Source organism: Sorex araneus, chromosome 4 (genome assembly GCF_027595985.1).
Source record: "Sorex araneus isolate mSorAra2 chromosome 4, mSorAra2.pri, whole genome shotgun sequence".
Taxonomy (NCBI): Eukaryota; Metazoa; Chordata; class Mammalia; order Eulipotyphla; family Soricidae; genus Sorex; species Sorex araneus.
In genome coordinates, this window is record NC_073305.1 from 155507536 (window position 1) to 155532959 (window position 25424).

Consider the following 25424-nt stretch of genomic DNA (forward strand, 5'->3'; position numbering starts at 1 on the left):
CCCTCCACCAGTATCTCCAGTTTCCCTCCCAGTCCCAACCTGCCCCCTCTGGCAGATTACAAATTTATTTTATATTATTTATTCCAACAAAACCTTAATAAATGATCAGAAAATAAATGGACTGATCATAAAATAAATCAGAAAAGACCATAAGTGGTTCTATATGATTTTAACATATGTACCACTGTAGCACTGTAGCACTCTCGCCCTATATCAGTATTCACTGTAGCACTGTTCATAGATTTGCTTGAGCGGGCACAAGTAATGTCTCCATTGTGAGACTCGTTGTTACTCTTTTTGGCATAATGAATACGCCACAGGTAGCTTGCCAAGCACTGCCGTGCGGGCGGGATATTCTCGGTAGCTTGCCTGGCTCTCCAAGAGGGAAGAAGGAATCGAACCCAGGTCAGCCGCATGCAAGGCAAATGCAATACCCGCTATTCTCGTTTACATATATACATTTTCAACTCTGGAATCCAAAGTATATTACATTGAATTTTACTTTATAACTGGATCTCATTATGGTAATAATCATATCTCACCTGTCATTAATAATTTTGTCACCTGAAATATAATCACTATATTAAATTGAATATTGTATATGTATATGTATAAATTCTACTCACGATTTAATTTTCATGTGTTCAATGTCAATTTCCCAAAAAATTACTTGTGGACTTTGAGTAGTGCTATTTATTATATGCTTTCAATAAAAAGAAACATAGTTATTATTTATTTATTAAAAAAAAGAAACAGAATAGATATTCTCCAGTGAAAACACACTCCTGAACTCTGGCTAGTAGAAGTTACCAGACTATGGGGATGGATGTAGTGGTCTAATACTGGCCTGGACATAGTAGAGGAAAGATCTAGAAACTCGATAGTAGTGGTGCATATAGTCACTTTTTTATGAAAAATCATAAACATTGAAACTGGTATAAATTCATTTACTCAATAATTATCACAATTATTTTTATTTTTATTTTTTAAAATTTATTTATTTTTATTGAATCACCATGTGGAAAGTTACAAAGCTTTCAGTCTGCTCAAACACCCATCACTTCACCAGTGCACATACTCCACCAACAAGAACCACAGTAAACCTCCCCCCACCCTCCAGCCCCCCCAGCCCCCCACCCCACCTGTGTAGTTGATAAATTTCACTTTAATTTCTCTTTACTTTGATTACAATACATTTATAATAAATACATTAACAAAGATGGCATTGCAATTATCTAAAATGAGTTCTAGCATTCTAAAAAATGAGCATTATTTAAATTAGTAAATTAAATGGAACAAAGTTTTTTAAGTTATTATTCTTTTTTCTGCTTTTCTTTACGTTTTCTTTTCTGATTGTTCTTTTCTATTTTCAGTTTCAGTCCTTCATGTGTCTTGGAAGGCCTGGATGATTACCGGTGCACAGAATGCCCCAGAGGATATGAAGGCCAGTACTGTGAAAGGTACAAAGTCAAAACTCATGAAATATGAAAAGCGACGATACAATGGAGATTATATAGTAAAGCATAGCAACAGAAAAGTACTCTATCCTCATTTACTCTATTGGCTAATATATTCATTGAGACTATTTTTATAATTTTAGACTTTCTCAGTGAAAGCTGTTATACATAATCCTATATTTTGACTTTTTCAAAGATCAAAATCATTTCACAATAATAATTTACTTTAATACATGCTTTCATATATGTATGTGTATGTTCATACATGTATGCATCTACATATGTGTTTTCATATATGTTGCACACATATATGTATGTGTATATGTTGCATACACACACAGTCCTCTGAGCATCACCAGTGGTGATCCTGAGCATATGTTGCATATAAACATGCATGGGTGAATGCATAATTATAGAACAAAAAGCTGATCAAATCCAATTCAGGCTGGAGACAGAGTGTATCACAATTCCTTTGCACAACCTAGGTTCAATCCCTGCTACCATATTTGGTCACCTATTCACCACCAGGAGTGATCCCTTACCACAGAGCTAGGATAGAGCTATAAGTTCTATAATATTATTGCCCCAGGTATTCAAGCTTATCAACATCTTTTTAAATTTGTTTTTCAATATTATCTCTAATGTAAAAATGCAAGTTAATAGTTAAGTCAATCCAACACAACATATGAAAGTTAGAACACAATTGGTGGCTGTATAAAAGTTTCATAAAGATCCATGAGCAAACCTCAATCTCACAGGAATAGAGAATAGAGAAACTTTTTCTGACAAGGTCCATTAGTATATTTATACTATCATATTCTATCCTCAAAATACGGGCGTGTGGTCATGGGCAGCCAACAGGAAGTATACATGTGTGTCCAGTCATTTGCCAGGGTCAACCCTATGATTTAGTGTGCCTCATATCCTCATAGCCCAGATGTTCCTCAGTCTTTAACTATAACATCAGAATAGGTGATGCTTTGTCTACTTAGCACAATCAGTGCAGGAATTGAGTTAGTAGGGGATATATTTATTTTTTTAATTTTAGTGAATTACCTTGAGATACAGTTACAGACTTACAAACTTTTGTGGTTACAGTTCAGTCATACAATGTTCAAGTACCTATCCCTCACACCAGTGTCAATTCCCCACCACCAATGTTCCCAGTATCCCTCCTGCCAACTTCCACCCATCGTTATGGTTTGTAATACGGGTACTAAGAGGCCATCATGTTCGGTCCATAGTTTACTTTCAGCAGACATCTCCCATCCCAAGCGAGCCCTCCAAGCATCATTTACTTAGTGGTTCCTTCTCTATCTCAGCTGTCTCTTCCATTAGCACATGTGACAGGCTTCCAAGCCATAGAATTGATTCTCCTTGCCCTTATCTCTACTATCCTTAGATGTTAACTGATCATATTAGATAATATTCAACTTTACTTCATACTAATTTATATTTACTTTATATTCAACTTTGCTTTATATTTAGTTTACATTATGTTACTTTATATTCAATAAATGAGTACAGTCATTCTATGTCTATCCCCCTCTTTCTGACTCATTTTACTTAGCATGATATTCTCCATGTAAGGGATATTTTTTAAGCCTATTTTCTCATAATAGGAACAAAAAGGCTTAATAATTTATCCACCATCCTTTAGATGGAATAGAGTGACTAACTGGTATGGAATACAAAAATGCATATAACTTTGCCCCACCGAAAAACAGATTTGTGGATGTAATTTATGCTCCAGAAACTTCCTTAGAAACAGATTAATATTGGAATATCATCCAGAATTAAACCATTACTTGGACCCTTTCTTTTCCATGTCCATCTTCACCAACTCATGTGTTATAATCTAAAATCTTGCCTTAAGTTTTTATCTACTTGCAAATATAAATCAATAATAACTGTATCATCATTTGCATAAGAATCTTCTTATAACTGGCAATGGCTTTATTAAATAACTTTAATAAGGAAATAATTTAATAATTGGAATGGTGAGGATCAGTCAGCTACACCCATTAGTACTCAGGGTTTATCCGGCTCTACTCAGGGATCACCACTGATGATGCTCAGAGGGCCGTGTGTGGTGTGTGTTTTGTGTGTGTGTGTGTGTGTGTGTGTGTGTGTGTGCGTGTGTTGGAGGATGGAGGGAATGAACCTGGCTCAGAGGCAAGACAAGGTGAGTTTCCCACTCACTGTACTATCTTCCAGCCTCTGGACAAGTTTTATAAATTCCAACGGTTTCTTTGAGTTTGCAAATTATATTTCCAAATAACTCTATATGTGCCAATTTTAAACACAATATTTATTATTTTCACTATATAATAATTATTAACAATTTACATGCCAACAGAAAACTTGGATCAATTAAATGAATTAAAGCACTGTTAAGTCCAAAAAATGTATTTGTTGTAGAGATTTATACATCACTTTATAAGTTTATGTTTTTAAATTTTGTCAGTGGGCTTGGGTTATTTGTGATTGGACTATTATTCATTTCATGCCCTTGTAAATACCAGTAGGATAATGACTAAAATCATCTCTGTACACTAAGGAAATTACATGCAGTAATTTATGAAACAGTGTTTGATAATATAGCTACATTTATAAATTTGAATTACCACTATCTACAAAAGCATCTATACAAAAATATTGGAAAGGTGCACTGAAATGTAATTATTGTCTTAAGACAACGTGACTGAAGAAAACATATTTTAAAATATGCATTAAAGTATAATCAATGAGAGTTGACAGATCATATTGCTTAAGATTAGCAGGGTTATACACTATCAGATATGAATGATTTGAATTGTTTTTCAATTGTCAAGTGTTTTCACAGCTTCCCATTTATCATTTCTAACATAAAATATCAAGTTACATTTCTTTGAAACATTTTTATTCAGCTAAATTAAAGCAAAGGTCTCATTTAAACCTTTATGCTAAGCTTCCAAATAAATTTGTACCACTTATGAGAGCTTCTTAAATAATTTATGCCACCTTATTACCTGCCCAAACTCATCAGCTAAAGTCTAAAATTGCTTAAGTATCATCAATATCATTTTAATGAAGAATCTCCCTCATATTTTTTCTTACTCTTGCAATAACTCTTTAAATTTGTCATCAATCTGGACCTATTATAATAGTTATTTCACTTGCAAATGTTAAGAAACAATATGAGTATACTTCTTTAAATAATATTTTATTGTGCATTTGTTATATTACATAGGAAATACAATAATCATACAAATTATAAATTGACATAAGGCTAATTTTACAGATAACCTCTGTGTTTTGGTATTTCTTACCAGCAGAGGATAAATTAGCTTTCATTATTGACCATGAAAATTTCTATCACCTGAGATCACCAAAAATAGCCCCAAATCGTCTAGCCAATAATTAAAATGTTTGTTTTAAATCTCCTACTTCCTCTTTCTTCCATACTTATCTCCATAAAATTGAGTGTTGGTTATATTCATGCGGACCTTCTAATTTATTTTCTTATCCAGAATATCCTAATGAAAGGCAGGAAGTATTTTTAATAATTAAAGTGGGTGGGACTGATTGATTGCATATGGCCAACCCGGGTTTGATTTCTGGCACTACAAACGGTCCCCTGAATTTGTCATGAATGACTCGAGCACAGAGCCAGAAGTAATCCCTGGGCACCACCAGATGTGACTCAAAAACAAAAATAAATTAAAATAAGTCAACAGGTAATCTGGTACTGTCTTGAGCAAACCAAAGTATGTTATCATAAGCTTTGACCTGTTAAGCTTATTATCTTTTAATCAACTGGTCAAGTTACCAAACAAATATCCAGTAAAATAGCCCAAAGTGGCATAATATGTAGGTGAGTGGATGTGTGTAGATGGATGACAAGAGTTATGAAAGGATTGAATTTTTAAGTGATCCAGTTCCACTCACTTGATAATTTTTCAAAGTATATAATTTATATATATGCACAACATTTGCCTTCTTTCACAGATCCATGTTAGAAAAACCTATCTTGAGGAAGATTTTGTAAAAGGGAGTATCAATCGAGTTAAATAGAAAATCTTAATAGTTTATTGCCACTTGATTCTTTTGCTCATTAGTAAAGCTAATGAGTTGAATTATTTAATTCTGATCTCTAAAGTGCATGAGCCAAGGAAAGCCCAGAAGTCAGTATAATTGTGCTAATCTCTAATTTTTAAGAGACTTTTGAAATAAGCTTATTAGAGAAGAGACAGGAAGGGTATGGTTGCCAAAATCTGGCTCATTGCCTGATTCCATATGGCATGCCAGCTGAGAATGGCTGGTCTGGGTAACATTTACAATTGATTTGACAACAGGAAGCACTAAGTTTGAATCCAAGTTATGTAAATTGAATAACTAAAAAATAATTCTACCCCACTCCTTAGAAGTTAAACGTTAGATTAGTATTATGAAGTAATTTGTATTTAGTTATTAATATATTTTGCATTTCATTGCCCTGCCCTCAATTTACGTTTAATTTGCATTGTCTGATTTTGATTTGGCCTCAACGTGTTCAATTTAAAATATGCCCTGTTTGGCTCTTTTTGAGGAATGTTTGCTGACTCCTGATTTATACACTTTCAATACCAGTTCTGTTTCATTCAAGTCAATACACCCTCCAACTTACCATCCATCTTCCTTGCTTTGTCACTCTCTGAACCCAGGTGTGCCCCTGGCTACACTGGTAGCCCACGCAGCCCCGGAGGCTCCTGCCAAGAATGTGAGTGTGACCCTCATGGCTCACTGCCTGTCCCCTGTGACCCTGTCACAGGATTCTGCACGTGCAGACCCGGAGCCACGGGGAAGAAGTGTGACGGCTGCGAACACTTGCATGCACGCGAGGGCACGGAGTGTATTTGTACGTATACTAACTTTATTATTAGTCCGGGCCTTGGGTCTAGCTCTGGTCTCATTTCCAAACTGCTTGGTTTGTTGTTTTGTTTTGTTTTGTTTTGTTTGGGGGGAGTGGGGGGAGGGCGTCGCCAGTGCTACTTTCATTCTTTCCCACACTCTCTACCCACCTTCTGCTGTCTGCCTGCTGTTTTGTCTCCATCCCGCTGAGCCAAGAACAGCTGAGAAAATCCTCCGCATGCTTCAGTCAGTTCATTGAAGACCTACAACAAAGCTCCTCCAAGGCAGATTTCATTTTATTTTGTCCATCTCAGGGTTTGCAGTTTTGCCTAACGTTGGCATTGCCTTTGTGACAGATTAAAGAACGGGGTTTATTAAATTTTTCAGAATCTGCCTGAATTTGTAGTCTGCTAGACAGACACTTTAAACCTTGAATTACAACTGACTTTTCTTTTCCTGGCTTTTACAGAGGAGAAAAAAAAAAAAGCAGGGCATGCTGCTTCTACAGTTTTATAACTTTCTCCTGAATTACGGAACCTAGAGGAAACGACAGTGAACCCAACTATTTTTTTACTCACATTTACAATATAGAGACAACAAGTCTTTGATATTGTCGTTTTATTATTACTGTTATTTCTGCTAGATTCTGTGATACCATATTGAAAGACATTGAAGTTAAGCATATTTTTTGGAACTTAAATAAATACTAACCTAAGTTTATTCATATATTTAGCAAGGAACTGATGTTTTCTTTTTTCTCTCACTATTTTTTTTACATTAAGTAGCAGTGCTCAGGGCCACCCCCACCGTGCACAGTTTTTAGTGGTCACCGCTGACAGCCCTTAGGTACCTGGAGCAGTGCGGGGGTTGAACCCAAGCCTCCCAGGAGCAATGAATGTACTCTAGTCCTTTGAGTTACTTCCATAGCCCCAGTATTCTCGTAATTAGAAGAACTTATATAGTGATCTAATTCTTTCTAACAAAAAAGAGCACTGTAGTACTGTCATTCCATTGCTCCTCGATTTGCTCAAGCAGGTACCAGTAACGTTTCTATTGTGAGACTTGTTATTACTGTTCTTGGCATATCGGATATGCCACGGGCAGCGTGCCAGGCTCTGCTGTGCGGGCGGGATATTCTCGGTAGCTTGCCGGGCTCTTAGAGGGACGGAGGAATCCAATGCAGGTCGGCCTCGAGCAAGACAAAGACCCTACCCGATGTGCTATCGTGTCAGTCTAACAAACAAAAAGAGATATTCAAATACTACAGTCACTTTAACTTACAGATTTTCTTGTTTTAATAACTTCTTGCATGTCAGCAATTCTAGTTTTTAACATATTCTATGTATCTAAATCTTAATAGCATTTTAATTAGAGTACTGTTTGTGGAACCAGAGAGATAGTACAAAGGTTAAAGCATTTGTGTTGCATGTAGTTGATCCTGTTTGCTCCCTGACACCTCATATGGGCCTCTGAGCACTGTCAGGAATGATTCCTGAGCACAAAGCCACAAAGTAAGCCTGGAGCACCCCTAGGTGTGGCTCTAAAACAAAATATATAAATAAATAAGGATATTCTTTGTACTCTCATCATATGAGCTACTTCAAAGTCTTCAATTAATTTTGAACATGTTGCAGAAGATAAGAACTAGCTCTTTGAGAGGATAAATGTTTTAATTCTTTTCTCAATATTTTAACCAAATTTTATGAAAAATTCATTGCATTTCAAATGAAAATAAGTGCCAAGATGAATCTAAAAAATATTAAATGTAACATATGCTTCATATTCACATTGTGCTCAGTTTTTATATGTAACCATTCACTCTTCTCAAGTATGATTGCATATTTTAATAATAATCTATGTGGACTGCCAATATAATCCAATGGGTTTTAATATTTCTTTCACATTTATGGAGTCTGGAGAGATAGTAGAGTGGGTAAGACAACTGTATGTGCGGCTGACCCTGATTTGATACCAGCATCCCATATGTTCCCCTGACCACTGTAATGAGTGATCCCTGACCACAGAACCAAGTATAAACCTAATAACACAAATATGCAAATTAAAATTTCTTTGAAGTTGCAATTATAAACATGGACATACATCATTGAGATAAAATTTAGTTCCTCCTAATATAAACACTAATGTGAAGGGGACTTGAATTTTAAATTATCAATTTTATTAATTGTCCATAAGTAAATTTAAAATAAAATTCACATTTGGGGGCCAGAGAGATAGTATGGTAAGTAGGGTATTTTCCTTGCATGTGGCTGACCACAGTGCAATCCTCAGCATCTCATATGGTTCCCCAAGCCTGCCAGGACTGAGTCCTGACTACAGATTCAGGAATAAGCTTGGGTACCTCTGGTTGTGGCCCACAAACAAATAAACAAAATCACAATTGTTAAAACACAAATAATAAATATTAAAATCTACAACAAAATGGAGAGATTATTTTCCATTTACATTAAACAATATCATCAGTCTATTTATCAATTACAATGAATATCATTTCTTAGTCTATTGATGTCACTGTCACTGTCATTCCATTGCTCATCGATTTGCTCCAGCAAGCACCAGTAATGTCTCCATTGTGAGACTTGTTGTTACTGTTTTTGGCATATCAAATATGCCATAGGTAGCTTGCCAGGCTCTGCCATGTGGGCGAGATACTCTTGGTAGCTTTCTGGGCTCTCTGAGAGGGACGGAGGAATCAAACAGGGGCCAGCTGCGTGCAAGATAAATGCCCTATCCTCGATGCTATCTCTCCAGCCCAGTCTATTGATGACCAGTATTATATATTTTAGATACATTTATAACAAGAAAACAAACAGTTGGGGATGAGGTATCCCAAACAGTGCTCAGGGGCCCTGCTATTTATTCCCAGAAATACTTAGCCCACCTGAACAGGCCAGATGGGTTGATGTTTCTCTCAAAGATACAGTTGTGCTTGGGTCTGGAAATGCTGTGGTAAGTGACAAAGGAGCTTGCAGGGCTGGGAAATGAACTCAGTGCTTCACGCATGCCAGCATGTGCGCCAGAACTGTGAGCTATCGGCCGGCCTCTATAAAACTCTTTTCCCTGTCACATCTGTGGATTTTAAATCCTTCACTATCCCCTGAGATATTAATAAAAGTCCTAGTCCTCCAGGTATGAAGTTACACTAGGCTTATAATGTTCATTTGCGTTATTCTTGTCCCAGAGGGAGATGTATTTTCAAATGTTACACATGATATGAATTCTGTTGCTGTGTCCAGGAAATTTTTTCAATCTGGAGGATTAAGTTCACAGTGATTTTTCTTTTTACAAAAAGCATTTAAATTCAGGTTTTTTTAAAAAAAATATCTAGACATTGTTTATCTCATAATCTCAGGTTGATAATTATTTGATCATTAAATATGCTTTTACTTAGAAAATATTTCTAATAATATTTTTGTTTAATAAATGCTTCTGCTGCTTTTAAACTTTGGTGGTTTCCACTTTTAGAAATATTTTCTCTTTTTCCTTTATTCAATTAACTGTAAATATTATTGCATAGAGTGTCTCCAGACATTTCTTCTTTGATCATATTTTAAAATTTCTCCTGCTATAGACAAATATGCCATGGTTTGTTATGATGGATTTGTACATCACTTAGTTCCTACTTCTGAGTTTTGAGATCTGATCATAAAATAAATGAGGCTGTAACTCTGATTTATCTTCTGGTTTCTTTTTAGTATCTAACTATATCCTAACTTTATATTAGGGTATGAGACCAGAGAATAACTTCAGGCATGGTTGATCTGGAAAGTTGTTTTTCTTTTTAAATCACATATGACCATAGCAGAATTTTATAAGAACTGGGGGTAGAAGTATGTGGAAGTAGTTTGGTCAGCAAGAAATACATGTGTGAACAAAATATGTCTCTGGTACTGATTGTTAGCATAGAGCTGACTATGGAAAATGATGTTTCTCAACTAAAAATGAATTAACACTTTTGGGTTAGTAGTAGCATATGCAATGAAATTTTGTTCTCTTTGGTTAATCCTCTTTGGCTAACCCACATCATAAATTTAAGTAGATACAATTATATAAATTTTAACTATATATATAGATGCAATTTCTCTCAAAATAACAAGCACCATCATTGCATTTTATCAAGTGAATTATACTGGTGGGAAGTAAAAATTATGAGTTTACTGTACTGTTAGATTAGACTTTTGATATATTTAACAAAGGATCTAAAACAGTGCTTTACCAATTAAACAACACAGAACAAATAAAGATATCCGGGAAGACCTTGTGACTTTTTTAATTCTCAAAAGAATCTGATAGCGGGGTTGGAGCCATAGGGTAGGGCGTTTTCCTTGCATGCGGCCGACCCGGGTTCGATTCCCAGCATCCCATATATCCCATATGGTTCCCTGAGCACTTCCAGGAGTAATTCTTGAGTGCAAGCCAGGAGTAACCCCTGTGCATCGCTAGGTGTGACCCAAAAAGCCAAAAAAAAAAAGCAGAAAAGAAATCTTGTAGCTCCCATGGAGATACACAGTTAGATTTTATTAGATCCTAACTGTTTAATTTATCATAGAATACAGATATTTCACTGAGTGTTAAAAGTAAGTAAAGGGATATACATGATAACCTTTCAGCATCTATATGGCAAACCATAGGGCCCAAAATGGGAGAGACAGACAGACAGACAGACAGAGAGACAGAGGAGAGGAGAGGTGCCTGTCATAGAGGGAGGCTGGGATGTGGGAGAGTTGAGGGGATTGGAGGGAAACTAGTGACATTGATGTTGGGAAATTACACAGGTGAAGGGATGGGTGTGGGAACACTGTATGGCTGAAACCCAATCATAAACAGCTTTGTAACGCTCTATCTCACAGTGATTCAATAAATAAATGAAATAGTGGTTATAAGTAGCAACCACAATGAAAACATTTAAGTGAAGGATCATGCACAGGGATAAATAGAACTATACAAACTGGTAAAAAAAAAAGAATACAAACATTTCATATATGGAGTTTCCAGTAATATCATGAGGAATGTACCCAATTCATCTGTGTTCTTAATAGGAAATATTTTAGCAATAGAGTTTCTCCTAGTTAGTGAGCCACACATAACCAGTCAGATTTGTCCATCTGACTAAATAGTCAATGCTCAAAGTCAAGCAATTCCAAGCATTACTTAAAGCCCCTCTTACTATGCATTCTTTACAGTAATAATGTTTTAAGGCTCACCCGTGCTGAGAACTAATCACATTGCATTAGCACATGATGTAATTTGGAGCAAATTTGATTCAAACAAATTCAAGCAAACATACCTAATAGCACAGCGGGCAGGGCATTTGCCTTGCACACAGCCAATATGGGTTCAATTCCTCCGTCCCTCTCAGAGAGCCCGACAAGCTACCAAAAGTATCCCGCCCACACAGCAGACTCTGGCAAGCTACCTGTGATATATTTGATATGCCAAAAACAGTAACAAGTCTCACAATGGAGAAGTTACCCACTCAAGCAAATAGATGAACAAGGGGATGACAGTGCTACAGTGAAGTGCAGTGCTACAGCCCTTTCCACATCCCTGTTCATCTTTTTTCTTCACCATGTGATAACAAATTGAGTTCAGGTGGTTTAAGTTACCGAGATCATTACTTACTTTTCAGTGAAACCTCCATCCATCTTTCAGAGCTGACTTTACTTTTTCCATTTTATTTTTTTAATTGAGGTAACATTGTAAAGCAATGTATATGTTTAAGATGTTATTTCATTACAAATTAATCATTTTGTTCCCATTATCACAATCAACCAAGTAAGAGGTTAAGAAGAGAAATGGGGTTTCCTATGTCCAATGTTAATTAGTTCAGTTTTTTGTTATTTTCTTAGAACCTACATGTTACCTTAATGAAAAATAAAATTGAGACAAGACAAAACACACATAAGAGATGTTAAATATGTTTAGTGTCCATAAGTACTTTCTTTCCAATTCTGACATTTAGAATCCATCTGCTAATATTTTCATTATTCATGTCTTTGTGAAAAGCCCATTTATAAGGAGTAAAGTGGTGCCTTATCACTACATAGCTAATGAATACATGTCTCAGATATCCTTCATAGTCTTTCATTGTTTTTATTGTTTCAGTGGGAGTAAATTGAGGCATTTCTACAAAGTATTCATCACTTACATCTATCCATGAATTCAGAATAGATGATCTATTGGACTTCCAAAATCAATCAGAACGGCTCTCTAGACTAGCACAAATTTAATTCTCATTCTTTATATGTTATTTTGTAAAATAGTAACTCTTTGACCTCCTGAGATCTGAGAATGGGCAACAAAACCATTAATTATTTAGTAGTTATGTTTAGTGCTTTGAAGCACAAAGCTTCTTTTTTTCTATCCTGTTCTCTACAGATGAGTAGTTTATATAGAACAGTTTATGTGATGTTCAAAATAGATTATGAGTAGTATGATAAAACATAGTGCCCTCCAAAGAAATAGAAATGAAAATTAGTAGTTGTTGGCAAGTTGTTACTTCATAGGAGAGCATGAGCTGGCTATTCATAAATATCAAATTGATGCTTTCTGTATTTATTCACAGCATGTGCAATATTAGGTACATGTGAATTTTATTGTTTTTAGGCAGAATTTATATGAAACATGGTATTTAAAATAAAGTTATTCTTGTTAATGTTGCAGAGGTGATTGTGAGGTTTGCTTTATTTTTACCAGTAACTGGAGCGAATCCTAGTTAAATATGATTAAACTGATGAAATGCACAGCTTTCACCCATATGCTACACTCTGTGATCTGAAGTTTTATCTTGAAGCAGATCTTTAGAGACACAACCAAGTTTATTACTAATTGTCACTAAGATTTTTGTCACAACAATGCAGAGATCCTTCTATATCTATATTCACTCTCTAAACTGTTTTAGTGTTATAATAAAATATGATAATTAATGATGGGTAATACTTCCTATATATGGAAGCAGATATAATGAAATATGGCCCGCCATTGTAAAGAAAATAGGACTTTATATAACAAAATATGGATACTCAAAATCAATTAACCTCTAAGTATTATTTAATGAGAAGTGTCTACTTATTGGACACATAATCACCCTCCATCCTTGCTCTTGGAATGCTATTCTCTTTGTTCCACTAACACCTATCTAGGGTAAAGTGTATCTTTCGTAGTTTTCTACAATCTAATCCGTAGCATGTTATTCAAATTCAGACTCCAGGAAACCTATAAAAGCTACTTCTTCTAGTCACCCTGTTGGCAACAGCTTTTTAAGGTTTTGTTAGCAAAAGATGCTTTGTGTTTCTTGCCAGTCTTCTTAGAATAGATCTTTGCTAATATTATTACAGAATAGCAACTACAGTACAGCAACTATCAGTTAGATTCTAAGTAATTTCCTAATTTTGCAAGATCAGTATTATTGGACTCATTCTCTCTCTTTCTCTTTTTGCCTCTTTACATACATATAAATATACATGTGCATATACATATATATATATATAAATATATTACAGTGAGAAAGCTGTTTTGTTAGTAAATTATGTAACTGTGCTTTTGAATTGAGACCTAGAGAAAACTGACAGCTGAGGGTTCTGTTTTCAATCAGATTATATAGGTTTTAAATTTTTATTAATGAGCCATGATTTACAACATTACTAATAGTTTAGTTTTAGACATACAATAATTCACCACCAATCCCTCTACCTTCCCTACACCTGCCTTCCCAGGTTCTCTCCCTGGTCCCAACCCCCACTCCACCCCACCTGTCATCTTGACGGACACATTACAAAGTTTCAGTGGTTGCCACCTAGATCTCATATTTTCAGTTCTATTGAATTTGTTTTGGGTGTATTCACACAATATATATATATGTATATATTGCTATATATTTTACTCATAGCACAGTATAACTGAAGTCGTGATGCCTGTTAACCCATTCCTTCTCATACACTTTTCTCCCCCATGATTTTTTTCCGTCTCTGCTTTTCTTATATCAGGTAACGTTGGTTCGAAAAGTATAAATATTTGTATGTTCTAGAAATACAAAGTTACAACACTATTCCCACCACCAAAGTACTCAATATTACTCTTCCTCCTTGGTCCCTGTCAGCTAACTCTTCAAATTCCCACTTTTTCGTCATCAGTTTTGTCTTCTTAGTCTAAAGATTTATTTTCATTAGAAATTATCTATTCTCTAATTCTGTTCATTTATAGGTCACCTATGAGTGAGATTATCCTATATTTATTCTTCTTTTAACTTATTCTGCTTAGCATGGCATCCTTCAGCTATACCCAGAATATAATAAAATAAAGTTTTTATTTTCTAAATATTAAATAATATTCTATTGTGTATAAAGACCATGTTTTCTTTATCCACTCATCTATAATGAAAACTTGGTTTGTTTCTGTATCTTGGTTATTGTAAATAATGCTACAATGAATATATGTGTGCATATGTCTTTTTAGCTATTTTGAATTCTTACTATAGAAACTCAAGACAGGAATTCTGTAGCATTTGGTGCCATTCTATCTACAGTATTTTAAAAAATTCCTGCACTGTTTCCTATAGATGCTGAATCAATTTATATCCTCACAATAGTGAATGAAGTTCCTTTTTCTCTAAATCCCCGCCAGTACTTATTTCGAGCTTTTTTAGATAAAGGCCATTTTTAGCTAGTATTAGGTAAAGTTCAGTGTAAATTTGATTTATAGTTCCCTGAAAAATTAGTGGTTATAAGCATTTTACCATGCACCTGTTATCCATATGTCTTACTCTTCATAGAAGCATATATTCATCTCTTATCCTCATTTTTTATTGAGTTGTTTGATCTTTTTGTTGTTGAGTTTTGTGAGTTCTTTACCTTAAATATCAGGTGCTTGTTGAACAAATATTTACCCTCAGTTAGTAAAATATTTTTTTGTTTCAAAACAATTTTTTTTGCAATTCAGAAGGAGATATTTGTAATTAATTCTAGTTAGTTGTCATTGCCTTTCAGAAACATTTTTGTTTGCTACTAATTCAATTTACTTATAGTTCCTTTTTATAAACATTACTGTTTGATCTTAATTCCATTTATTTATTTTTGGTTTAACAATCAAGGCAATAATATGTCATAGAATCCAGTATCATGGAGAGTTTTACTTACGATTTATTCAGTGCATTTCTGATTTGGGACCTAATAGAAAAAAATCTGATACATATTTATTTAACTTTTAATATGGTATGGTATAGAGATCTGATTTTATCCTTTGGCTTGTGTCTATTCATTTTTCCAAATAACATTTATTTAAGAGAATTTTTTTCTTGTTTTCATCGTGATTCTTTGCCATAAACTAATTAACATTTCCCCTGTATTCCTTAATTTCTGGACTCCAGGATACTGTTGATCTATCTGAGTTCCTCCTTTAGTTTCACCAACACACTGTTATAGTTACTCTAGCTTTATCATATAAAATAAGCAAATGTGATGTCTGCTATCTTCCTTTTACTCAAGATATGTTATACTTATACTAATAAATTCTATTGATGGTGTTCTATGTCTTGAGGTCAGCCCCTGAAATTTTTATCAGAATTATATTGACTCTGAAAAATGCTTTGAATAGGTTGATCATTTTGATGATAATTCTTCCAATCCAAGAACATGGAATATTTTCCTATTTCCTGTATCTTCTATTTCTTTTCTTTTTTTTCTTTTTTTTTTTTTTTTTGTCTTTGAGCCATACCCAGTGATACTTCCTGACTTTGATCATTCCTGACTTTCGAAGCAGGACTCAATCCTGGCCATATTTGGGGGACCATATAGATTCTGGAGATTGAGCCTAGATAGGCCCTGTGCCAGGCAACTTCCCTACTCACTTCACTATTTCTCCAGTCTCTTCTATTTCTCTTAATAGTAAACTAAAGCTTACAACGTGTCTTTCATCTTCTCTGTTAAATTGATTATCAGTATTTCATTCTTTTTTATAGAAATTGCAAACAGGACCTTTTAAACATTCCTTTATATTCTATTTCATTGTTAGAATAAAGAAATGCCACTTATTTCTGTATATTGATTTGATACCTGACAATATACTGTATTTATTTCTTGTTTTCAGTTTGTTTCTTCTTGAGTTTTTATGTTTTTTATATATTTTATGTTATCCATACACAATGGTATATGTATTGTTTAATTTAGCTTCCAATTTAAATTCCTTTTATTTATTATTATTAAATTACTGCAAAGCTTAGGACCTCCTAAACCGTTTTGAATTTTCTTTAACTGTGTTAAACTATCTTTATTCAGGTACATTCTTATCTTGTTCCTGATACTAAAGAAAAAAATTTTGTCTTTCTTCCATATGATTTTAGCTGTGGGGATGATGTATATGATCTTTCTATCTTGAAATATGTTGCCTCTGTCCCTATTTTTTGTGAATTTTTATTACTAAGAAACGTGAAATGTTATAAAAATGCTTTTTTACCATTAATTGATATTATCACATTATTTAAATTTTCTTTTGTTTATTATATATACACACATATAGATATATTAGTGTTTCTCAAACTATCTTTGCAGCCTAGAAATAATTACACTTATCATAATGCATGTAATATTTTTGTTGCTTGTATTAATTTTACTGTGTATATTTTAGTACATAAATATTTAGTTTGTTAAGATTTTGCTGGAAATTTTTGCAGCTATGTTTATAAATGATAGTTTTGTTGGGTTTTTATTTGGGCTTTTTAATAATTTATCTGTATACATTTGATATGGATAATTATAACTTCATGTAAACTGTAGCACTGCAAACTATGTGAAATAATCAGCTTCTTCAATTATGTTGGAAGAACTTTAAAAGGATATCTAGTAGGTCATCTTTAAATATTATTTTGGAACTTACCAGCTAACGATCTTTACATGGGCTTTGTTTTTGGAGTGACTCCAAATTACTGTTTAATCTTTGTCCTTATTGGCCTTTTGGGTATTTTATTTTCTCTTGGTTTAGTGTTAGAAGATGGTGTGATTCTGAAACGTCACCAAATTCTTCTCTATTCTCTAATTTTGTTACATAAATATGATCCTCAGAGATAATATTTTTCATATTTATTTTATAACTCCCCTTCATTATTGTCCAGTTCACTAGAGTATTCAGTCTTTTCTTCATGAGCCTGGCTCAAGATTTGTCAATATTGTTTATTCTTTCAAAAAAGTATCTCTTATTTTAATTTCTTTTACATATTTTTTTATGGCATGAAAAGCTTATCTTTCCAATCTCTCATTTAAAGTTGTTTCTGTGTTGGTTTTACCTTGTTGATCTGACCAATATTAAAGTGAATGAGATGTTAAAAACTCAGTACTAATGGGTTATAATGCATGTATCTCCTTAGGCCTGATATTTCTTGCTGTATATTTGATATTTTATTTGGTGTATATAAGATGTTGGAGCAATAACACAGTGGGTAGGGTGTTTGCCTTGCACGCAACCAACCCAGGTTAAATTCCTCTGTCTCTCGGAGAGCCCGACAAACTTCCAAGAGTATCTCTCCCGCACGGCAGAGCCTGGCAAGCTATCCTCTTATTGCTTTGATAGTTTAGCTACTATAATCTTTAGTTTGATGATCTCTCTTCCACTTAGCTTCTCTGTCTTCCTTGAAGTTCTGTTCTGTTGATTTTCTCATTTCACTCAACTTTCTTGTGATTCTTGTTTCTCATTCCTCATGTCATTTTTCATTACTAATTTTTGTTACTCCTAATTTCAGTTTATTGAAACCTTCACCAAGTCATTTCTAAAGCTCTGTTGTGCTTGGATGAGAGATTGGGTGGAGGAGAATAGTGCCATACCTGTTTTTTTTTTTTTGTCTTTATTCTTCAGTGCGAATGAACTCCCTCAATTCTTTACCATGCATGATTTGTTGAGAGGTTAAAAATACCTTCCTAGAGAAAGGCACAGAATTTCCTGGGCATTATATTCTATCCATAACAAGCAACACAAAACAAATCGTCTAGCATTGCCTTTTCAGCAGGTTTGAGTGATGGTGGAACTGGTGTCAAAATATGGAATGTATGGGGGCTGGAGCAATAGCACAGTGGGCAGGGCATTTGCCTTGCATGCGGCCGACTCGGGTTCGATTCCCAGCATCCCATATGGTCCCCTGAGCATTGGCAGGAGTAACGCCTGTGCATCACCAGGTGTGACCCAAAAAGAAAAAAAAATAGCGAATGTAACCAAAGTAGAGAAAGAGAGAGAGAGAGTAGGGGGGAAGTTGTCTGCCACACAGGCAGGGGAAGGGTTAGAATGGGGTGGGGGTGAGGGGAATACTGGGGATTTTGGTGGTGGAAAATGTGCACTGATGAAGGGATGGTTATTTCATGATTGTATGACCGAAGCTCTGTATCTCACGGTGAATCAAAAAAAAAAAGAGGGGGAAATAATACTAAAATAATAAAATAAAATTAACATTCTGAATTTAAAAAAAAAAAAGTAATGTGGATTTCATGCCCAATTCAATCCGCTTAATCAATGGCTGAATAAATAGCAGTACTCTTACATTATAAAAAAAATAAATACCTTCCTGATTGCAGATTAGTGTTCAGAAATGGGGCTTCTTTCTTGGCGAGGACATTCCTCTCTTTCTCATTGGTCTGGGAGCCCTTTTATCCCTCGCTTGTCAGTGATTCAGGTATGTACATGTTCGGCCATGGCGAGAGTCTGGTGGAACATTTCTAAAGCTTCTAGAATTATTTCCCATTATTTGAACAAATAGCAAACAAAGAAAGGGTTTTTTTTAAAGTATCAATTGGTTCTAGAAAAAAATTTTAAATTTTTATAAATAATATATAATAATTGGATTTATTCAATAAGACCTAACTCTATAAGAATCTAACAGTGCTTTTTCAAGATAAACAAACACAAAATATATACACAAAGAATTGTCAGTGATCTTAACATAAAAGAACTGAACTGAACAAAGGAACTTTACATATCATTTTAATTTTATTTAAATTTATGTATATTCATTATACTCATTTTGATCCTACTTGGTTAGAGCACACACTATATGAATCTTTACCAAAACATTATTAAGTTTGACCTATTGACTAATACCCAATTCATGCATTTCAGCATCAGTTTCTTCGGCTTGGATGTAGTGTATGAATTTTCTGATAGTAAGTCAGTAGTTATTATGCATTGGGGACTAGGGTAAATATGCAGTATTTTGTACTAATTACTAACAAAAATATCTGTAAAGTCAGCTGCATGAATTTCCCCTTACACATGCCCAGCTACAATGTTCAGAATTTAGTACTACATTTGTTAATATTAGACACAAATTCATCCTGACACTTTTATAGGCAAAGCCTCAGAAACATTTAGTACTGTAAAATATAATGATAGTCTTGAAATACTTGTTTTTGCTCCCATGTATTTTCAGTAGGGTTTCCTTTTATATATTTATCTCTATTACAGAATAGGAGAATAAATTAGATTGTGTTTTGGGGGTCCAGATCGCAAATGCGAATTTAGGCTGAATCCTTAAAGCTTGCTTGTAGAACAATTATTTATGTAACATGAATACTTCCACATCTCTACATATTTCTATTTTTCTCTATCGTAAGAAATTAAATGTAGTTTGAGTGTGCATCCATTTACAGTTTTTGTCACCAGGTAGTTCAGATTTTACTGAGTTGTGAGATCACTAGGAAGAGAGAATACAGTAGGTAAGGCACTTGCTTTTTGCACGGTTGACCCTGGTTCAACCTCCATGCCTCATATATTCCCCCAAGCACCATCAGAAATGATTCCCAAGTACAAAACCAGAAGCAAATCTTGAACATAGTTGAGTATAGCCCAGACAATAAAAAGATTTAGTGACAAATAGCTAAAGATATAAGTAAAATGTTAGAAAAATCATACTTTTGCAAAGGACACACTTTCCTGTATGTTTATCTTATAACTACATAAACTAGACTTGTACAGAAGCATCTAAAACATCTCTATATCTACAACATTCACGAGTCTTTGGGGTCCATTTGGACAGATGTTAATAGATAAATAATATGCATGCTATAAAATTTGTCTTTCACTTATGGAAATGAGATTGTGCTTTGTCTCTTCAAACTAAATACAGAGATGATAAGATATGATGATAAGTCCTTGACACAGAGACATAAAATGAAATGCAAAAGTCCTGGAAAAATCAATTAAATACATTTTTATTTCAACAACTGAAGATTCATAACCAAGACAATAGAATAAAGGGAAAAAAATTCAGTATTCATCATGTTTCTTGGTATTCTAGCTTGCCATATTGCTATGTAGTATATAATAGCAAACCAGGCCTAGTTTTAAATTGCTGATTTGTGCTGGTGTGAAGTAAAAACTGAAAGTTTCCCCAGAAATTTCTGGAAGCACTAAGGAGCCTCTAGCTATACTAATTTTCAATTAAGTTACTCAATTCCCTCTTGGAAATAGGTGAGTTATAAATTATGAATAACTTAGAAAAAAAGCAATCAACTGCTTCCCAAAGAATAAAAAAAACAACTTAAAAAACTATATCTCAGAACAAAAAGGCGAGATATCACATAATCTTGAAACTGGGACATGGAAATAAGTCTATTGTTTATATATATCTTGGTGATCTATCCAAAAGTATCTATACTAGAAGTGGAATGGAATATTTAAAACTAATTAATGTGAACTCAGTGAGAAAGGAACATTAATAGTCTTTATAATTTCAATAAAACTAACCATTGCTACTAGTATTTGCTTTTATTCTATGAATTACAACTTGGAAGAACTTGATCTGTATTCTTGCTTTAAATCACATATGTGAAGCTTGCAAATGTACATGAATTGTATATTTCTATTTCTGCTATACCAACCTTCCATGCCTTAAAACACCTCTATGTTTCCTCTCAGTAGTATCTGACCTGGGCTGGGTGCTATTGAAAAGTTACTTATTGTCAGTCCTGGGGAGTTCCTAGATGGACTTTTTACCTTCTGGCCTCAGCAGTAATGGTTGGGCCTGCTGCTTTTTTGTCGTGTTGTCACTCTTCCCCAACAAGACAAGTGTGGAATTTATTTACAAGGTGACAGGGTTTGATGGCATGTAAGAGGGGGAAAAAACACAAACAGAGCGGTAAAACACCTTGAAGTTTAATATTGAGGCTCCCAGAGTGTCCTTCTGCCACTCTCAGAGGGTCAAGTGAGTCATTGAGTCAACCAGATTCAAGTAGAAGGAAATAAAATTCATTTTTGCAGGGAAGCAACAGCAAAGCAGTAACTACTTTTAACCCACTTCAAAAAAGAGCACTGCCTTTATCAGCTCTGTAACCCAGCTATGTGTATTGTTTCTTTTGATAATGTTTTGTGTCCTGTTCCTCCCCTTTATATCCCCACTCCAATAATTCTTTTCTGGGTCAAAACAGAATAACCTCTAGCAAGTAATCGTATCAGCCTTGTCCTTGACATCAATCAGTCTCTGCCATTCCACTCACAAGACAATTTTCTCTCTAAGTATTGTTTTTATCCTATTTTCCTGTCCTTCACACATTTGGGTAGTTTTCCATTTCCTGTTCCCACATTCAGTCATTTTCTATTACTTCTATGTTTCGGCATTTCTGCTACTTCCCATTCCCTCTCTCAACCCTCTCCTTCTAACACCTTGACCATCTGCAAAATATTTTTTTTCTTATTTCTCAGAGATAATAGGAAAGTAATGTTGATAATTTACTGTATTCTAGACAAAGATGATCAAAGACCCTTCTCTGGTAAGGGAGAAATTGTACATAAATAAATTAATTAATAAAATGGTTCATACAAATATGTGTAATAAGAAGATATAGGGAATGCAGTTGTGTTACTGGGGACAGTAATGTCGAATCATCAGGGTTTTTTCTTTTAAAGAAACAACATTTGAGTAATTGCCCTGAGATCTTGTAGCTTCATAGAAAAAGCTCGAGGAGAAGAAATATAGATAGAGGAGATAGTCAGCAAAGTGACTTCTTCCAAATCCTTGCTTTGTTTAGAAGTAAACAAGTCTGAGGTTTATCATTTGGTCCAGTGACTCTACACCCTGGATGCATGATAAAAAACATCTAGAATCTATTTCAGAAAGCATTTTAAGAATTATTTTTAAAAGCTTTTACGAAAGTTTTCTCACAAACATGTCAAACGTATTCTCGAGAGGTCGGGAAAGGAAATGCATATGCATCTGTGTGTGGTAAATCCCCATAGGAGTCTAATATGAAACTGAAGTTGGTGACCTCTGAGTTATCACAGTGCTTTCCAAACACAGGTGTGAGAAGATCATGTGGGAATGTATCTGAAATGTAGGTTCTGGTTTCCTATGTTAGAAGTGCTGCAAACATGTATTCATGTATTTATTTGGGGATTTATTTATTTATTTTGGTTTGGGGGCCACACTTAGTAGTGCTCAATGCCACATTGCTTCAGACTCAGAGACCATGTGGTTCTAGGGATTAATCAAACCTGGCATTCTGAATGTAAAGCATGCACACTAGTGCTTTGAGCTATCTCCCTGTCCCGAGATGATACATTTTTTTATCATCTCCTAGATGATTCGAGTACTGCCACTCTGATATGAAGTGTAGAGCAGAAGTCTCAGTAAACTCCAGGGAACTTGATTAGAAGGACAATCTTATTCGCAGAATGAGAAATCAGATAACAATCACTTCCTGTATCAGAACATGAGGTGAGGGGGCGGGTAGGTCTGCCTGTGCCTTCTTTGTTGAACATCTCTCGATTCTGAGAGACACTAATGTTTAGAAGGTCATCTTAATTACATTCTAGACTGTGTTGTTTTCTAATTATTTCCTAGAGACCATTGCTATAGGGCCATCTATTGAATTGTCTCAAGCATTTGGATTGAAGTAAGGGTGTGCAGCCTTGGTGCTTTCTTCCATTTCCTTAGTCTCTGTGCAAAGAAAATTCCTCTCTCATTCTAGATTTAAAGAGAAGGCAATAGGGCTCAGATTTCACTTCTGCCTCTAATGTCTCTTGTATCCTCAACTTTCAAGGTGCCAGAGCAGGCACTGCCTAAGCCCTTGCAGGTGATACTCTAGTGCTGCAGATGTCCTTTGCAAGGGATTGACTGAAGTACTGCTGTTCAGTTCTAATAAAGGGATATGGTAACCCACCTCTCCCCATAGCCTATCAAAATATTGTGCTTTGTTCTACTTTCTTCTCAAGCTTCATTTAGTGGTCTCCCCCCCCCCCCATTGGGCAGCTCTAGAGAGTGCTGTTGAGAGAGGCAATTGAATTCTTGCCAGTTTGGGGCATGATTCAACACTGTTCCAAATCTCTGTGTTTACTCTCTTCTAAAATGTGTATAGTTCTGATACAATTATCTGAAGGAAAAAAATATAAAAGTTTTATATGCTGGAAATGATAACTACTTGACAGCATATCATAACTGTAGCTGTGCTTTTTTGTAAGGAATAGATATACTTCATTATTTTGTGATGCAAAAGTTAAAAAAAAAAAAGAGGGGGTTGAAACAAAATGTTCCAAGTGAATATATATACTTTTGTATCCTACAGAGAATCAATCTATTTTAAGTTTCAAAAGAATGCCTTATTATGAGAGTAATTTTATAACATAAAGACAATTCCTTTTTCTCTCTCCATCAACTCTGCCATCAGTTCCTTTCCACCACCATTAAATTGTAATAAAACTTCTTCCTCACCATTGAAAAAATTAGAGATAGGTCATTAGCACTCTAAGATATTGAAAAATAATATTATTTTCTGGAGCTTTGCAATTATTTATCCGCAAACTAAATATTTATCCACAAGTAAAAATTTGGAACTTCAACTAACCATGAATATTAAAGGGCTAAACGGCTAAAGAGGAAGATTTGGCAAGTAGGGAATATCATGTGAAACAAGCACAAATTCTTTCTTCTGATTTGTTTAAAAATATTTTTGCAATACATATTAGGTTAAGAGTTATAGTGTTCAGATACATATTACATCTTGTTGAGAAGTCCAATTGTTGGAGATACCCTACAGTGCAAATTAAGATAGCACTGCACAGTTGCATGCATTTTTAGATTCTGAAATAAGCTTTATTCCCTATAATCCATAATTATAGACTTCCTCTAGAGTTCCCATGTGAAAATTTCTGGGGCATTTGTGTGTTGTGTTCTGTTTCCTGCCTTTCATATAATACTTCTACAATTCACTTGTTTCCCTCAAAATCCATTTGCTCCTCCTCTTTGGTATTTCCATTCATATCATCATCCATAATTTTAGGTTCTGGAAGATGGCATGCCTGCTCTTTTGTGGTTCTTTCCCTCTTTTTTTCAACTATCATCCATGCAAAAGTGTTAATTATCTGAGATGAGTATCATTATCTTTCACTTGGATTATACTTGGGTCATCAAATATTCCGTATCTGAAATCTATGAACATCTGCCTAGGATGCTTTTCCAAAATTAATATTCGTTGTCATTTCCTTTCACAGTTTGTGGCGATGAATGTACAGGCCTTCTCCTCACTGACCTGGCTCGCCTAGAGCAGATGGCCACGAGCATCAACCTCACTGGCCCTCTGCCTGCTCCATACAAAATACTCTACGGTCTTGAAAATACGACCCAGGAATTGAAGGTAAGTTATAACCGTAACAGAAGGAGTCAGAAAAAATGACAGAAGTTGCCCAAGGCATAGTGTACATAACTTGTAGAAAGCTCTTACTACAACAAATCAGGAAAACAACCATTAGGGAAATTCAAATATTTCCTAAATGGTGTATTTTTTTTTAAAAAAAAACAACTTGAGAACCATAATATACATATTACTCTTCAAGAAAATAGCCTCAATTGCCCCTAGTGTTTGGTCTAAATGAATTTTATTATGTTACTTACATATATGCAGGCATAAAGTCAAGTAGGAATGCATAGCTCTATAAAACTAAAACAAATTAGTCCTTAGAAATGCCTAAAAAATAAAATTCATGCTAAAAACATGAATTATAAAATAATGAATAATTGTGTGGAAAGAAAACTGCAGCGTGCTCCAAGTTATGCTGTCACTTCAACACTGGCTCTTTCATTAGCCCATGGTAGTTGATAACCAAGTTCAAGTT

General features: G+C 34.7%; 1 protein-coding gene across 1 annotated transcript in view; it reads left to right on the top strand.

Moving 5' to 3' along the window:
* LAMA2 (laminin subunit alpha 2) overlaps positions 1-25424 on the top strand; it is a 645380-nt gene that overhangs the window by 459082 nt on the left and 160874 nt on the right. Inside the window, exons 31-33 of the mRNA XM_012932852.2 lie at positions 1374-1460; positions 6143-6336; positions 24804-24946. Of these exons, the coding sequence (XP_012788306.2) occupies positions 1374-1460; positions 6143-6336; positions 24804-24946 (424 nt within the window). The remainder of the gene's footprint in view (positions 1-1373; positions 1461-6142; positions 6337-24803; positions 24947-25424) is intronic.